This window comes from Lonchura striata, chromosome 7 (assembly GCF_050655825.1).
Source record: "Lonchura striata isolate lonStrDom1 chromosome 7, ASM5065582v1, whole genome shotgun sequence".
In the NCBI taxonomy this organism is placed as follows: Eukaryota; Metazoa; Chordata; class Aves; order Passeriformes; family Estrildidae; genus Lonchura; species Lonchura striata.
This window is the reverse complement of record NC_140709.1, coordinates 11,618,686-11,635,579: the sequence shown is the minus strand read 5'-3', so window position 1 is coordinate 11,635,579 and position 16,894 is coordinate 11,618,686. Positions and strand designations below refer to the sequence as shown.

Below are 16,894 nucleotides of genomic sequence, written 5' to 3'. Positions count from 1 at the left end.
CCCGGTGATTATTCATGTACCTTCTTCTGGGGAGAGATTGGTTCAGAGGAAATAGGCCATGATTACAGGAGCCTGGCAGACAGGTGCTTCCTGTGATACCTAGAAAAACCCTGACTCTGACAAATTGAACAATCAGCCAAACATAAGATTGATGCTAAATATCAGATCTTTTACATACTTATTGTTCTCTAACCTTTTTGAACCGCCAGGCTGGCTGAAGGTATCTTGATTTAAAGATATGACTGTACAAACGGTCCACTAGTGGTTTCAAGCATGAATTGAGGTGGAAAAAAATCACTGTGCTGGAAAGTAATTTAAAACTTTGCAGCAAGCAGCAGTTTTGTGGCTGTGAAAGCCACTCACTGTTTGGATAAATTGGACTGTTACTGTACTTATGCCTTCTCTTGTCAGAGGTGCCCCAGAGAAATGAAGAGAAGGTGGCTGTACCATTGTGGTCTTGGGAGAGAAGACAAAGGTGCTACAAGCTGTTGCTTTTTGCATGTGAGATGAATGGGACTTGAAGGCTCATAAATGAGATCTGTCACAACAGCATAAGAGAAATCTTCCTCTAGCAGCTGCTCTGCTCAGGCATCTGTCTCTGTGAAAAACAAATGGCAAACTTTTGGGGGAACAGTTTATTGTCTAGTGATTAGAAAGAGCTGGAGGGAATTCCAGCTCACCTGAGGCTGCTGCCCTGACAATCACTCTGACAGCTATTGCTCGCTACAGAGCTCAGCTGTGTGCAGCCACGCTCATGTCTTGGGAACCCTCCAGATTATGCAAATCTTCCAATTTCCTCAAGGACAAGATGCAGCACTAAAATGCTGGATGGTGGAGAACAAGAGAAGGTACAGCCAGTAGGCACACATCAGTGGTGTCTGCCACAGTGCCTGGAGCAGTGCAACGAGCCCTGGCCGCTGTAGCCAGAGGACAAAGCACTGGGCAACAGTTTGAAGCCTGCTCAGATGCTGGGTCAGTGGTGACTTTACAAGACTAGGGCTACCTTTGCAAAGATGTCTTCTGTCTGCCTTCATTGGTGACCTTTGATACTGGTTGATCTCTGGAGAAATACATAAATATGCTTGTGTGAATCCTCCTGTGAAATAAATGCCTGTAACAAAAATATTTTGTTGGTAGTGAATAATACTGATTGGCTTTGTCTTTACCCTGTGGGCCTAAAAGAACATTTACAGGCTGTCCTCCCAGATCCATGGACCAAAATTTAGGCTCCTTTAGTTTAGCCTCCAGGCTGAAATCTGGCCTTTGCTGTGTAAGTCACAGCGTGACATTTTGCAAAGCAGCGGTCAGTGTTAATGTCAGGCTGAAAAGGTTAAGCCCTGTTTGCTTTTTTTACCATTGTTCAGCTTCAAGTCATTTCCCTGCTGAACAACTGAGAGAGGCTAGACCTTATGGGGCAGTTATTTGAGGCCTCAGTTTTGGCTCCAGAGCAAATCTGTTATTGTCTAGTGAGAATCTGAGTAGCAGGTTTGTACCATTCACCCTGTCTCATTTGGAGTAGCCCTGAATTCTGTTCAGGGATCCTCAGAGCAGATGTAGGCACATTGCTTATCTGAATGCCACCCATGCAAAGTGAAACACATACTCCATAATACAAATATTAAAAAATATCCACCTAAAGTAATTAAAACATAATTATTAAAACATTTTATGTTACTCTACAGTACAATGTAAATTGTTCCTTTCAATTAAAATTTGAAATACACTAGATTACATAATTTAAATAATTGCAAACTCTTAAATTCACTCTCAGTGGTAGCAGAGCTGTATTTACATATACTTCTGGGATCTTTCAGATGCAGCATTATGTTCCAGTCCCTAAGTCAGTTAAATAATAGACTCTCGCTGGGAGTGTGCTGCTCTTCTACAGGCTTTACACATATGTGGGGTTTATGTATTTGCTCTTTTTTTTTTCTCCATTTTTTTTTTTTTTTTTTGCTGTGTGCATGCAGCTGAATCTGAGCAAATTGATACCTACTTGATTTGGATTAAAGATGAAAGGCCTTTCTTTTTAAAGAAGTGTTTTGACTGAATATACAGAGGTGAATAATGAAACACAGTCCTTAGGAGTTGTGGTGGAAAACAATTTTTTTCCAGCTTTCATCCTCTGTTGCATAATACTGCATCTAATTTTGCTGAATACCTGGACTTTACCTAATGCTGATGAAATAGTCAATAGTGGAAACCTTTCTCATTGTCAAGACTGGCTTTCAACACGATCCATGCAATGGCAAGCATCATACATCATTCTCCTGCAGTGCAACATTAACAAGTTAAATTACTATCCTTCAGTGATCTCCTCGAGTGGAGCCCATCTCTGTATGTACATGAGCCTCAAACTATTTTGAGTCCAGAGGTTGGAGCTCAGCACCAGGCTGTGGCATTTGCTTCCAGTGCTAGTAAGAGTCTTTGGGGACCAGGCTCCTCCCTGTGTTGTCCATGGAGCAAGTTCGGGTCAGTGGGGCTCTTGATGGTCTGTGCAGGCGTCACTGGTCAAGCCAAGCCTGCCCATGCAGGACTCAGGGCCTGGTGTGAGGAGTGCTGATCATGATGTTGGGCAGCGCGTTCCGCCGCTTCTTCCAGGAGCCCAGCTCCCTGGAGTAGCGCCTGATCTGCCTGAACCAGTGGTGAGTCCGTGCCCGGTCGCTGTCCCGGAACACAAACGCCTCCCGCCTGATCTCAATGAGCTCAAAGGTGTCGTCGCAGTCGGGATCAGTGGAGACGATGCAATTACTCAGCCTCAAGGGCTCCCTGAGCAAATGGAACTTCCCATTATTTTTGTCTCTGATGAGTACCAGCACTGCGTCCTTCACAGGCCCTGGCTCAGCTGATTCCAGGCTGGACTCAGACACACGCTTCATGTTCACCAGGAGGAGGACCTGCATGTTCTGGAACTTCAAGGTCTTGCTGCCCTTCTTCACCCACTGGCCATCGGGGGGCTGGGCCAGCTGCAGAGACCCCTCCATCACAAACCGCGTTTCCTCCCGCAGCCAACCAACAGTTTTGAGAGCAGTTTCTCTCATCTCAATGTTGATGACTTCCCTCTTCTTCTTGCTGTCCTGGCGAAAGGATCGGAGGGTCCACGTGTTCCCCTCCTGCTTGGTTTTCATGTTGATATGCTCCAGGTGGGACTCGATGCGGCTCTTGGCCTCCCGCAGGCTGCCGTGGTCTGGGTGGTACTCGGTGGTGGCCTTGATGATTCTGCTGAGCAGCAGGGGGTACTTGGTGACCCTTTGCAAAGGGGCCATCAGGAAGGACCTCAAGTTCATCCGCCGCAGTGCTGTGTTGTCATTCTGGGAGACATTGAGGAATATTCTGCAGGGATTCAAGAAGACAGGATGAAATGCTGGTTGTTCTGCTAGCAGATGCTGCAATCCTATATGCAAATGAACAGCGTGGTGCTGACAGCTGCTGGGCACTGCAGCCCCCTCATTTTTAGCAACCTTGTGAATTCTGTCTTATTAAAGACTAACAACCATTTCTGCAGCTATGCTCAGCTGCAGAATCCTGATGAGGTGCCTGGGACACTTGCACATAACATTCTAACCGTCTTCTATTAAATCATAAAATAGCAAGGGTGTGATCTTTCTCTGGTACATACTGACGTAAACATGAGGCAGACACATCAGTTTATATCAGATTGCATTAACTTGTAATGCCTTTCATCATTAGATTACAAAGCATATTAAACAAGAATTTGGCTGAGCACTGGAAAGAGAAATTACTTGCCTGACATTGCCCAATAGACCAAGGCTAGGAATGGGAACTAAATTCCAGTCATGTGTGCCATGAAGTGGCTTTCTGCCACTTCAGTGGAAATCCAACCTGGGCTCCAGCACAGGGACTGAGAGTTGATCTCAGCTGAGTATTATTTGGTGACAGTTCAGTGCAGTGGTCACTGGGCATATACTGCTAGCACAAAACACAGAGTACAGCTGGGGACCAACTGGTTGATACCAGTGGAGATACCAAGGATTGAATATTTTTTGAGAATAAATGACTGTCCCCACCCCAAGAGGGAGCAGTGATAACTGAAGAACACTAGCATCAGACTTTGACCTAGCCTGCTGCCTTTCTGTCCCCAAAGCCTGGATGAATATGCTCATCCCCTTTCTCACCTGAGCAACTCCTTCTCCTTCTCCAGAGCATTGAGCATATTCACAGAGGAGGACTGCTGAAGACAGTATGTCTGAAAGGCTGGCAGCATGTTCACAAATTCCAGGAATATTTCTCCAATGCACACGGTCATCAGGTCATCATCCCCCTGCAAGTATACAATAGGGCCCTGCTCAGTTAGCTCAGGAGAGGCACAGCCACAGGGCCTGCCTTCAGTCCTATCAGTATGAACTGCTGTAGGATCAGCTGAGCACCAGACCAAAGGTGCAGCTGGGCTCACCCTTCCCAGTCAAAAGGCAGTTCCTGCAGGTCTGGGGGGAGTCAGTGCCTGGGAAGGGAAAGGAAAGCTGGTCTAACTGCTTGCTCTTCCACATGCAAAGAGCTGTCTGCTCTCCTCTCATCAGTGCAAGGGCTTGAAGGCCAGACTGAGCTTCTTAGTCATGAGGGTGTATTATGCCATGCTGGTGGGGCAGGAAAGCTTGTTATGCAAGGCAGGGTGCCTCAGTAGAAGTGGCCATACACAGCTGTAGAGCAGGGAGCAGCCTGCACTGCCTGGCCCCACAGGCAGCCTAGAGCCAAGCTGCAGTAAACTGTAAGCCAAGGCAAACACAGCCAAGCCAGCATGAAGCCACCCAGCTCAGGGCTGGAAGAGCATAGCCTGACAGACAGAGCAAGCTGAGCTCTGTGCCCCCACAGTCACATTCTTACCAGCATCCAGGCCAACTGGCCTAAAACTAATTTTGATAATGGGACCATTAATCTATTAATGGGATAAATGAGCAAGACTGATGATGTCAGTGGCATCACCACAGCACAGTGAGTCCAACAGACCTGGCACAGAGCTCCTGATAACAGAATAGCTGAGAGAGCAAGGGACTAGATAGCTGATAGCTGACCATAACCCAGGAGTCCTACCTCCTGTTCCTCTGCTCCACCTATGCTGCCCCTCTAATACAAAACTTATTCCAGTCTGTCCAGTCCAGCCCCTTTAGAGGGCAGAGGCAGCATCATACCTGATCAAAGGCCTGATCAATCTCTTCTTGAAGTATCTCCAGGAAGTTCTCATTGAGGTCAATGAGCTCCTGGATGTTGCTGAAGATGCCCTGGAGCTGCTCCTGGCTCAGCAGCCCAGCTGCCTGCATGGGGAGGTAGAACTCCTCTTTGATGATGCGCAGGTCCTCTCCATAGCTGGCCTCCGTGTTGACAAACTCCAGCACAGACTCCTTGCGCTCCGTCCTGCGCTTGCGGCACTTCTCGCAGAGATCAGCCCGCCTCTGGTTGCAGTTCTGAACATCTGTCTCCACCGGGAGGTCCCTTTCTCCACAGTCGGTGCAGGGACGGTGGGCTTCCCAGGCCTGCAGGGAGCTCAGTGTTTCAGATGCCCTGTTCCTCCACTTCCTGGCTGGCATCTGGCCAATGCCACTGTCTGCCCTCTCCACATCCGCTGGCTTGGTCCGGGTGGCCACAGTGGGATCCAGGTCATCCCGGGCATCGTTCACACCAACAATCCCGCTGTCCGTGCTCAGACTGCTGACGTTGCTCCAGTGACGTCTGGAGCGGAGGGAGCCCCATGGGGTGCGTCGGGTCTCATCAAAGCTGCCACCATGGCCGAGGTTGGCTTTTGCTACCACTGGACCTGAGAACAGACACAAATTGTTACAGGCACTGCCAGCTGCACAGACCTCACCCGAGGAACTGGTGCTGGCACAGGCATGAACGGCAGGAACCCTGCAGGGACAGGCCGGCTCTGGTGAAGCAGGGCTGTGAGCTGCTGAGACTGGTGGGAGTCAGAAGTAAATGGTTCCCAGGTGAAGTCTGGGATCTGTTATCTCTACCCATACCTGTGAACTCATTTGGGCTGCCTCCTCCCCTGCCATCTACCAGTCAGGGACAGAGCAGAGCAGATCCTGATTTCCTGCACACCTGGGTACAACCCAGGATGCTTCCCTCCCCTAGTTTATAGAGTTACTCCACATTTACAGCAGCACAGCAGGGTGCAGCATCTGGCCCATAAGCCCCTGAGTGTGCAGTGTGTGTACCACAGTCTCGCTCCTGCCGGCGCTTCTGTGCGTGCTGCCGTGCCGCAGCCGCGATCTTCAGCTCCAGCTGCTTCCTCTTCACCGAGTCTGTTGGCATCGGGTCACTGAAGTGCGGCCGCAGGCGGCACTCCCGCTGGGCCTTGGCACCATCGGTGCTCTCATGAACGATGTCGGAGCTGGATCGGCGACAGGCAGGACTGGGGGTCTGCAAGAAGGGCAAGAAAGGGTTTGGAGCAAGGCTGAGGTCAAAGCAACGCCTGGTTTTGCAGACACTGAACTTCAGTTGCCAAAGGAGGGAAAAGGAAACTCATCAGTAATGGGATGGTAAATGTAGCTCTGCTACTTGATGATTAAGAAATCTGTCCCCCTGAGTCCCTCTGTCTTGTTCAGCCCTAACAAGTAAGGATCCCTCTCCCTCTCAGAGCTATGCAACAGCTCTGAGTACAGCAGCTCTGAGGTGGTTGGATCATGGCTGTCAAATAACCATGAATAAGTCAACAGCACAGCCCTGGCTTGTATGTGCTCAGCAACCTGAGTTCACTTGCAGCTGCTCTGTGAAGGTTTCAGCATTGCAGGGCCAGGAAGTCCAGCCTCCGTGCCCCACCTGCACCAGCAGCTTGTCCAAGGGGACACTAGGAGGGAATCTGTCTGAACCCCCAGACACACTGGAAGTCATGAAGGGGTTATTGCTGAACTCCCCTGCATCCCTGCATGAAATGCAGCAGCACACAGGCAGAGGCAAAAAACTCACTCCTGTTTTACTGAGTGTAATAAAATGCTTCTAATGCTTCTAACAGCATTTAATCACTCAAAGGAGTTTCCCAGATTGCCATCTCCCAGCCTGCCCAGTTCCTACAATGAAGGGATCCTTCAGAGCTTCTAACAAGGGAAAAATCCTTAACACATGCATGAGAGGGGAATTCCTCTCCCTTACATTCCCTGCAGGTGGAGTGTCACTGGATGCCTCATTGCTTGGCTTGTCCTCCCAGGTCTCTGTTGCCATGGACATCGCTGTGGGCTGCTGGCTGTCCTCCAGAGGTGGGAGATCAGCCTCCCTCAGATCACACCGCCCCTTGGAGGGGGATTTGGCAGCAGTCTCGGCATTGCAGCTGCAAGAGAAGAAGCAGACTCCATTGAACATCATGGATGCAGTTCTCCTGCCATTCCTGACACAGACGAGACTGAGCAGAGAGCCCAGGTTTAAACAATGATCTGCAACAGTTCAGGAAAAGTGCAGGCAGGGATCGTGACTGGTCAGCATGGATGGCTGTGCTTGTGTTTCAGGGGCTCTAAGCACTGCTCAGTTAAGACATTGCAAATTGGCTAACTGCACTTGTGCCAACATCAGTCTGGGTTATCAAGTCTTGGCTTTTCACAGGGCATTTTTTGTGTCCATAAAACATGAGGTGCTCCACAGGGACCAGAAACACTCCTTTCTAAGTAGGCCACATCCATATTTGCTGCTATTTAAGGAGATACTGCCAACACAGAAACCATATTGCTCATCTGGAAGAAAATCACCTGCTATAAACCATAATACTTTGAAGGGATTAGAAGATTTAAGGAGTATTCCGTCTGTTTTTCATCTCATATGATCCCAAGCCCACTGAAGTCACTGGAAAGATACTGTTTTCAGTGAACTCATGATCAGGCCTTTTGGTGCACTTGAGACCTGAAAAGCCTGGCAGTGTCTGTTGCTCTCACTTGGCAGTTCTGGGATGCCCTCATTCATGGCTGCCCGGTGCCAACAAGGGCCTGGCCTGGCTGATACAGGCAGCCTGTCCAACCCCACGTTCCCCCCTCTGTAGACAGCATCACTCTCCAGACAGACACAGTCTGGTGCAAAACCACTGACTTGACAGAGTAGTTGACAGGCTGTTGTTTGTGATACTATTTGTGATACATTTTTTTTAACAGGCTCTCTAAGATATCTTATTTCCATGCATAATGAAGCCTGTTAGGAAGAATTTTTTTTTTTTTTTGGGTTTACTTTATTTTTATGGACTTGGATTCCTTTAAAAAGGAAGGTTTTGAGGACTGAATATGGATGCTTGTATATACAGGAAGCCAGTGTCTGGAACATATTTCAGGTTCTGCCTGTATTTTATGCTTAACAAAAATCTCCTATGAGCTAAATTTGCTTTTTCTTAAAGGCTTCACTTGTGAACTTATGCTGGTAGGTCACACTGCTAATGTGCAATTCCAACAGTGTCAACTACCAGCAAACACATGAGACAGATGGGCATTCTCCTTGCAGTGAATGACAGTTGGCTCCAATAACACACCATCAGCCAATACTAAAATGACTGAAGAGGGAACAAATCTCCCAGAACACAAACTGGCTCTCTTGTCAGGCCAGAAAAGTTGGTTTGCATCTCTTCAGCCGATGCTTTTTCATCTTCCTCCATTTATGTTTCCAGATCCCTGCTGACACAACCAGTTAAAGAGTTTAGCTATGGCTATGTGACAATGGCAAAAGTGCCAACAGCAGGCTCCTGGCATTTGCTTTTTGCTGTCCCCCTCCAGGTCTCTACTCTCCAGCCTGTAGAAAGGGGATACCAACATCACTGCTGGCACAGAGCACTCTGTGGCACTTATAAGGCAGCAGTAAGAGCAGCACAGGCACACAGAAAGGCTGCAGCCCCCCTGGTACTGGCCTGGCCTGGTCTGGCTTGAGAGATTTCTGTCTCTTACCTCCCTCCTGTCCCCAGCCATGCTTGCGGTATCTCTTCTTAAGTGTGTGTAACTGTTTGTGTGGCCATGATCTAAAATAATGAAATTATATGGGCTTAAAACCCCTCCCTCATGTATTCTCAGACAGATAATTTCATTGGTGATTCACAGAGTTGTATAAAGTATGAATAGATCAGCTGGGCAAACCCATAGGAGGGAAGGCACAGGTTAAGGAGCAAGAATACTCTTGAAGAGAATGGGCCACTGCCAAAAATGACTCTTTCCAAAAACTGCTCCTGCTCAAACAGCTCCTGGTTAAATAACACAGAAAAAAGACCACGCTGGGGCACAGAGAGGCAATGGGATGAACCCACGGTTAGTAGCAAAGCTCGTAATTGGAATATTATCTTCTTGATCACACCAGCTCCCACTATACAGAACATACTCTCATGAGAGATGCTGAACTTTTATTTGTCATTTTCACAGTGCTTCAAGATCATCCACTTAAATATGGGAAACACTCCAGAGTATTGCTGCTCCTCTAAGTGAAGCTGACAGCAACTCTCTGCTGATAGGGTCTACAGACCAGATGCCACCACTTATTGTGGTTTCCATAGGCCAAAAGGGATATTAAAAAATCTCCAGATGTCATCTTCAATGGGAATAAGAGCCAGTATTACCCAGAGAGATGAGCTAAGGAAACATGACTGAAGATTGAGAAATTCAACCCGCCTCATAGCTGGTCAGCTGGAGGTAAGAAAGGCAGTGATGCAGAGCCCACATTGTGTGAGAGGGGATTTCTTCTTGTCATGATTAGATCCCTCCTGCTTGATGTACTGGCTATGTGGTCTTGGGGCAAGTGCTGCTCCACACACCACTAGATCAGTGTGTGATCAGAGAGATGTGGGCAAAACTGGGAGAATACAAGCAGTTTTGTGGAAGAACATCTTAGGGCTGCTCCTTTAACCTTTGCATCTGGCTTAGGAGGAAGAGGGGACATTGCCAAGAAAACAGGATATTGCCCCTTTCTCTAGTCCCCTCCTCCTGGTGGAGATCTGTGCTGCCAACAGGCTCACACCATCGCTTGCTCAAGCAAGTCAAGTCCCCTCTGCCTTCACAGAGGGGCATAGAAGTGGGGACTCCAGCATCTTTCCTTCTGTTGGATTAAATCACTTTTTGGGACAAGAGTTTGTACCTGGGTTGGTGTCAGTTTTTCCTGTTCTCCCCAAGAGAGGTGATGCACTTGGGCCAACATAGAGAGGACCAGTTCTTTTTGAATGTGTTTTAAAACCTCTGGCCATCAACTCTGAATTTCATGGAAGTGGAGGTACTGGGGATGGAGTACAACTGGAAATGCGCCTGCTTTCCTTCACTGTCTCTATGGGCCTCTTCATGGTTTTGTCATTGTCTAAGCCAGCAGTTGTCAGCTCTTTCCACATGTTCCTTACTCTCTGACTAATGGAAACATTTTTGTGCATGCCTTCCTTGCTGTCACCTGCCTCCCTGCCTTGGTGTCAGCCCTCTGCTAGGGGAAGTTGGTATTGTACCCACTGTCGTGTTGTCACCCCACACACAGCCCATCACTCTTTTTAGGAAGCCTTCCTTCTTAGTCATATCCTTGGCTAAATTGTGCAGCCTTCTGTTGTCACCATGTCCTTCATTTCATAGACACAAACCTGAGGTGTTTGCATGTCCTTATCCTGAACAATTCCCCACTTAAGCAATTTCAGAAAGTGGACTGTGTACTGAAAAGCTTACAGGATTTCCACCTAGATAGCAACACCCCTTCCCAGTCAGGACTACAACCTAAGTTAAGGGTATCCAGTGACCAGTGAGGGGGCTAAAGCCATTATAATTATGAGATTGATAATCTAATCTTCACTGATAAAATATTAAGTCAATTGACTGAATCTTAAGGAACTAACAGTGAATTACTATGGAGACTGCTAACTTACAGACAAAACTGCTTTGTAAAACTGACACTTACACAGAAGCACTAGAAAGAGAAGACAATTTTAGCTATTTTACTCTTTGATGATCCATCACAACATCTCTATCAGAGGCTTGCTAAGCTGAGTATCTGTAGAAACGAGACCAAATCCCCAGCTATCAGCTAATTTAATTTGAGATTTAGAAAGAATGTGGCCTGGATGCCAGCAATCATAATTTAGCACCCAAAATGCAGACAAAAATCTCCCACCTTTGCAGTGAAAATCAGCTGAAGTAGTGAATATTTAGGATATTATGGTCTCAGGTGAAAATGATAGAAATCTGATAAATTTCAAAACAAAGGAAACCAGAGTTTCCCAGTAACCAGTACTTTGGCAATAATAATTACTATTAATTGTTCTTACTCTGAAAACAATAAGGCCAGGGTGGTTCTTCACATATAAAACTACCTCTCTAATACTGGAACCATTGTCATTCACATATTTAGATTGTCATTTTGGTGTTAATAAAAATTGCTTCATAGATTTTAACAAATCCAACTAGGGAGACTGAACCTATTCACAGAAACAAAAACCACTGTGGATATTAAAAGCACAGAAACCACACATAAAGGCCCTGGGCAGGAAGTGTTTGGAGGCTGGGAGAGTAGTGGGAAGGAAGATCACATGCACTCCTCATTTCCTGTACTTTGCTCTGCGTGCAGCTTGGGCTCCAGACACCAGTAAAATAATTGATCTGCAAAGAGACAGCTGTTCTTACACCCCTACTACTTGTGCCATTCTACATATTTAATTTCACATTCATGACAAAAATAGCCTAATCCATTAAAATGGTTGTATCCCATAACTTTCTCATCTACTTCTTCATTGGGTTTTCATGTAGAAGAAAAGCACAAGGCTGGGCTGGACAGCTGAGGGAAGCACTGAGGGCTCTGACACCACCTACCTCACTTTGGACTATAAAGCTGCAGAATTATTTCTACTGTCACTCTGGCTTCAGCCCCACTTAAGTTCTTTCAGATGACTCATTTCTGTGCAGAAGTCACTACTATCTCCTCCAAAAGCAGAGTCCAGTCTCAGCCCATGCATTCCAGAAATAAAAAAGACAGCATACAAGGTTGATGCCCTGGCATTTCACATATCCATCTGTGGATTGCAGAAGCAGCCAGGAACCAAGTCAAATGGAATTCTTGTCAAATCCAACCATGAAAGCCAAGTGCATGGAAACAAACCACTCCACCAACACTTACTCCTCCTTTTCCCATCAGCCTCATCTCATGATAAGACAGTGATAACTGCTCCAAATTCGTAGCTTCTAGAACTTTGCTGATTCCTGCTGTGCCACCCTGCATAGAAAGGGATCCCCACTCCTTAGGCAGGAGGGAGGTAACAGGACTGCAGTGTCCAAAACCAGGATAGAGAAAGAAGTTACCAGAGAAGGGGAAAACCCCTGGATGGAGAAGGAGGAAGGCTCTACAGAAGTATTTTCCCTGGCTGCCTACACAGAGATGGCAGAAGGACAGTATTTACAAGTACTTTCACTCACTGCCTGACCAGGTCTCCAAGAGAGGGTTAAAGACTCATTGCAGCCATCTTACCCTTGTGTGCCTGCTCACTACATTCAGGCAGCAAGTGAAAGCACCTGCTGCTGGCATGTCACACTATCTAAATTCATTATTCTGCAGTGGTGGGACAGACTCTACATCTTTCTTCAAAGAAATCATATGAGTACTTTGTATCCTTTGGTGTGTTCTACTTTTAACAGATGCTAAAAAAAAAAAAAAAAAGACATTCTGACTATTTAATACAGAAATAAAATGGGTGGGAAACTGGGTGTCAGAACTACTAATGGCTGTTGTCTTTACAACAGTCTTTGCACAAAAAGGCAAAGTCAAGATGAAAATACTTTTTGATGTTTAATCCCCTACAAGGTGGAATTTAAGCTGAACAGCTCTAAAGACATATCCATGTGCTATCAGAAACTCCAAGATGAAAGGCTCTGCCAACAGCACATTTATGCTACAGGAATTAAATGTACCTATCAGGAGAAAGACCAGATCATTAACAAGGGAACTGCTATCAGGTGACCCCACAGAGCATGTTACCTTTTCTTAATAAGTTCCAAGGCCGAACCTATGAATTCATCCTTCATTTTTTGTAGCTTAGCTCCATAGCTGGATAAGTCTGTGGCTTCTAACAGCAGCGATGAACAGCAAGAGGACTGAGCTTCAGAAGCCAGTGACTGCCCTGCAGGGTAGAGGACATCATTTAATTGTCTTGTCTCTCCTTTCTGCTGCTCATCACTGAAGATCTCCTGCCCAGCATTGTGTATTGTTCCTGCCTGTAGAGGTGGTCGTGGAATAGGACTGGAACAAATAGGGACTGGTGATGTATCTGGGATGGAGGTCTGGAAGGTTCTGTCCTTCACCTCAGGACTGCTCATCTTGAAACCACCCCATGTGTCTGGGTTTTGGGAAAAGCCAGCAGACGTGTGGTTTTCATGAAATACATCATCATCCTCCTCTGCTCTGACAGCAGGTTCATTCACAGCTTTGGTCTCTAAAGCTTCTGGACAGACATTCTTACTGTTTTCCTCCTCCAGTGTCTGGTTTGCAGGTAGACACTTTTTCAAACAATCTGCTGGCCTACTGCTGCTGTCAGATGAATTTCCTTCCTTACTTCTCATTTGCTTGAACTCCTCAAAGGTGGGTATATAGAGTCTCCCTTTGCAGCGGCCTTTCTTGCTCTGTCCCAATGTGACTTTGTCACGTGTTTCCCCACTGTACTGTTCTACCATCTCTGCTGTTCTGGTTTTGCTCATGTCATGGCTTTCCCCAGCGTGCTGAAGGGGCAAATTCGGGGAGCTATTCTGCCTTCGGAGCTGAAGCCTCCTCTGAGCTTCCTGCTTGATGTCTTCTGGACTGATGATCCTGTGTGCAAAGCACAGTCCCTGTCCCGCTGTGAGGCTGTGCCTGAGAGCTGTGTGTTCCACCAGAACCGTGCAGCAGTTCACAGCACAGCCGTTCCTGCACTGCGGGCACACCTGGCATCCAAAGCACTCCTGGGCCATCAGCTCAGGCAGGGCCACCTGTGGGCGCACTGGCTTACAGGGCTCTGCCACCTTACTGCTGTGCAGCCTCAGCTTCTCCTTCAGCTCTTTTCTGGCATCCCCGTGTAGGGCTCTTTCCTGTGCGGAAGGGAAGAGCCACTGAGGCACTTTGGCAAAGGGAGGCAGGAGCACATCCTGTGCGGATCGAGATGTCTGTTTAGCACGGAGAGAAAGGTTCCTCAGAGAGTCTGATGCACTCTGTACTGGGGCTACATCCACACAGCCTTCTGTCCACTGACTGGTGCCTCTACAGCGAAAGATGATCTCGTTATCCAGGCTCCGGCAGTGAGAATACAGCCCACAGTCAGCAACTGCTGCCCAGTGTAGGTTTTCCACACTCCGATACATCCGGTTTTCCACAGGACTGACCAAACGTGCCTTGCCTGTGTGGTAGGCAAGAGTGTGGAAGTCCCCAGAAAAAATATGAGTGTCTAGGTTCTTTAGTGGATGCATGCTGCTAACTGAAAAATCCTTTAAGCCATGTTGTGCACAGAGCTGATTATTTTGGCAGCTCGAGATCACCCGGCAGTGTTCCTGTCTCTCATCAACACTGATGTATGTCATAGCAAATGCACATGGAGGCTCTAGGACAGTGGCGTCTAGGGGGAGAGGAGGGAGCTGGGGTGTCGCTTAGATGCCAGTCAATGTCCACAGACCACAGACAGCAAAGTGTGCTGCTGGGCACTCACATAAGAGAGCTCTCACATGGGTGGAGTCGCCATGCGTAGAAGACCTGTGAATGGAAGGAAAGATGAGTTACTGAGGCAGCTGGGTGCTGACTCGCAGGATGCAGCAGCAGGTCTGCTTCCAGGGGATGCAGAATCCAACACCAACAGCTTGTGCAGGAGCAGAGCAGCGTAACTGGCGATGAGCTGTGGGGCTTGGGGCAGGGAAGCCTTTTCTTCTCCAGCCAAGCCAACAGTGGCCTTACACTACCTGTCTGAATTTGGAGAAGTTTTTCCTACCTACCCTCAGCAACTCCCTCACAATAACATTGCTCAGCTCAAGACAAATGCTCAGAAGTGCTAGCTGCAGACTCAGCTTACTCACACAGCAGCACTAGGGAGACAACAGGTTTACAAGAGAGGTTCTTTTCCTCAAATGGGGTGCAGACAAGAGTGTATGAGTTAAGGGGGATGCTTGGGCCAGGAAAGGATGACATAACTGTGGTCTCCTTGAAGACTCAAGTAGCAAGGAAGAAGAAGAAGGCTGACAGGTGGTGGTTTTGTGCCTGACAGTCACATTGCAGCCCCTTATTGCTATGATTCACCCTTCACAAGGAAGATATATATGGTTTACTGATTGAATATGATAGCCAAGCATTGCCAAAGCCTTTCCAGTGCAGAGACAAAGTATCTTACAGACTTTCACAAATGCACCCTCCTGACTCCATAGCCACAGGCTCAAATGATCATCCTCCCACAACAGCTCAGTAGAGGCTCCAGAAGAGAAAGCTATGCTTTTCAAGGCTCCTCCTATGAGCTGTGTTCAGCACTGTAAGGCCCAGGGAATCTAAGTGACAAAATCACATGTTTGGAGTCGAGAATTAAATCCCTAAATTCTAGTTTAGGCCAGCAGGATGAAGGCTAAGTGGCTAAGTCCTTGCTGGAAGTGGACAGCTTCCTTACACTGAACGGAGGGACTCTAGATTTCTTTTAGGGATTTAGGCCTCATGGACTTGCCAGCAGTCACACAAGACATCAGTGTTTGCTACAGTCTATTCCACTCCCTTCCTTGGCAATCAGAGGCAAAGGGAATGAGTGAGTGCCATATGTAAAGGGGAGTAAGATTAGGCAAGGGAAATGGGGTTAGCCTGAGATTCATAAGGGCAAGATAGAGCTGGGCATGAGTCTTTAATAATAAACCAGGCAAGAACCAACCAGGTTGAACACACAGGAAGAGGTCTTGATAAAGCAAGACAGAATCAGTTACAGCCCAGACATCTTGTTCTGTAGTGCAGCTGCATCCCCCACATGTGGCCAACTATTCAGACAGCACAGCCACCTTGACCAGGAGGGGAATGAAGAAGTTTGTTACTCCCTCAAGGTTAAGACACCACAGGCACCTAGCCATGTGATGCACCAACAGACATCTATCTGGGGGGAAGTCTGTATTGCCTGGAAGACAATTTTCCTAACACACTATGAGCTTGATTCGTCCCTTGCTTAGAGTGGCTCAAATTGGCATATTTTCCCTGCATTAATGAAATCATGTCTAATCTCATCCCAGAGAGGGAAGGCAGAACTGCTCCTGTAGTTCACCACTGAATGAAGAACATAATTTCCATCCTTCATAACTGCTAAAAATAAATTAAAACTAGCTCTCTAAGTGTGCTGTTCCCCAAAACGTCACAGGTACTTCTCACCCAGTCTTCTCATGATGGGGCTGGAGTTTCCCCTTCTTCACGGCTCTGGAGGAGCCCACAGGTGACAGCAGAGAAACATGAGGATCAGGACTTTCTGTGCTCATAGGTTATAACATAATCTGTCAAGAAAGAAAGAATTATATGATGTGAAAGCCAGTCACTGAGGAGAGAGCATGGCTCCTGGTAGTGCTGGAGGGCTCCTGTGAGAAAGTGTTGTTAATAAAGGATGCCATGCCCTGTCAGGTTGGTCTGTGATCAGGTCACAGCCACAGGACTAAAAGCCACCAGGTACTTTTGGCATTATGCTTTCAGAACAAGAAGAAAAGAGAAAACAGCCCTTGCTGCAGTGAGAGCAGGGACTAAAGGTGCCCTTGCCCAAAGCAGGGAGTTACACAGAGTACGGCCTGAAGAGAAAGCAAGGCCCATGTGAGGCAGGATCCTGGGCTGGACACTGGCTTGGTAGGCTCTGCATGTGTGCATGCGACAGTAAGGGAGCCAGAGGAGAAAGTGCACAGGCAGGGGCAGAAGCAGTCAGGAGAAGAGCAAGGAAGCAGAGGCACAGAAACAAAATGGTGGAATTTGTCTGTGAGTGCTCCATTCAGCAAGAGATGGGCAGCACTGAGAA

General features: G+C 47.4%; 1 protein-coding gene across 7 annotated transcripts in view; it reads right to left on the bottom strand.

Moving 5' to 3' along the window:
* Window positions 1-620: 620 nt before the first annotated feature.
* The window catches only part of LOC110468304 (uncharacterized), a 46,209-nt gene continuing 29,935 nt past the window's right edge, over window positions 621-16,894 (bottom strand). For 3 of the 7 annotated variants that reach the window (XM_077784944.2, XM_085584933.1, XM_085584935.1), the window contains exons 2-8: window positions 16,270-16,388; window positions 12,901-14,637; window positions 7,108-7,282; window positions 6,174-6,378; window positions 5,148-5,770; window positions 4,137-4,282; window positions 621-3,333 (exon numbers count right to left, since the gene is read on the bottom strand). In XM_077784944.2, the coding sequence (XP_077641070.2) occupies window positions 2,538-3,333; window positions 4,137-4,282; window positions 5,148-5,770; window positions 6,174-6,378; window positions 7,108-7,282; window positions 12,901-14,468 (3,513 nt within the window). In that variant the 5' untranslated portion in view covers window positions 14,469-14,637; window positions 16,270-16,388 and the 3' untranslated portion in view covers window positions 621-2,537. Of the gene's footprint in view, window positions 3,334-4,136; window positions 4,283-5,147; window positions 5,771-6,173; window positions 6,379-7,107; window positions 7,283-12,900; window positions 16,389-16,894 lie in introns of all 7 variants that reach the window. The other 4 variants (XM_085584936.1, XM_085584934.1, XM_077784946.2 and 1 more) reach the window with 2 other exon arrangements.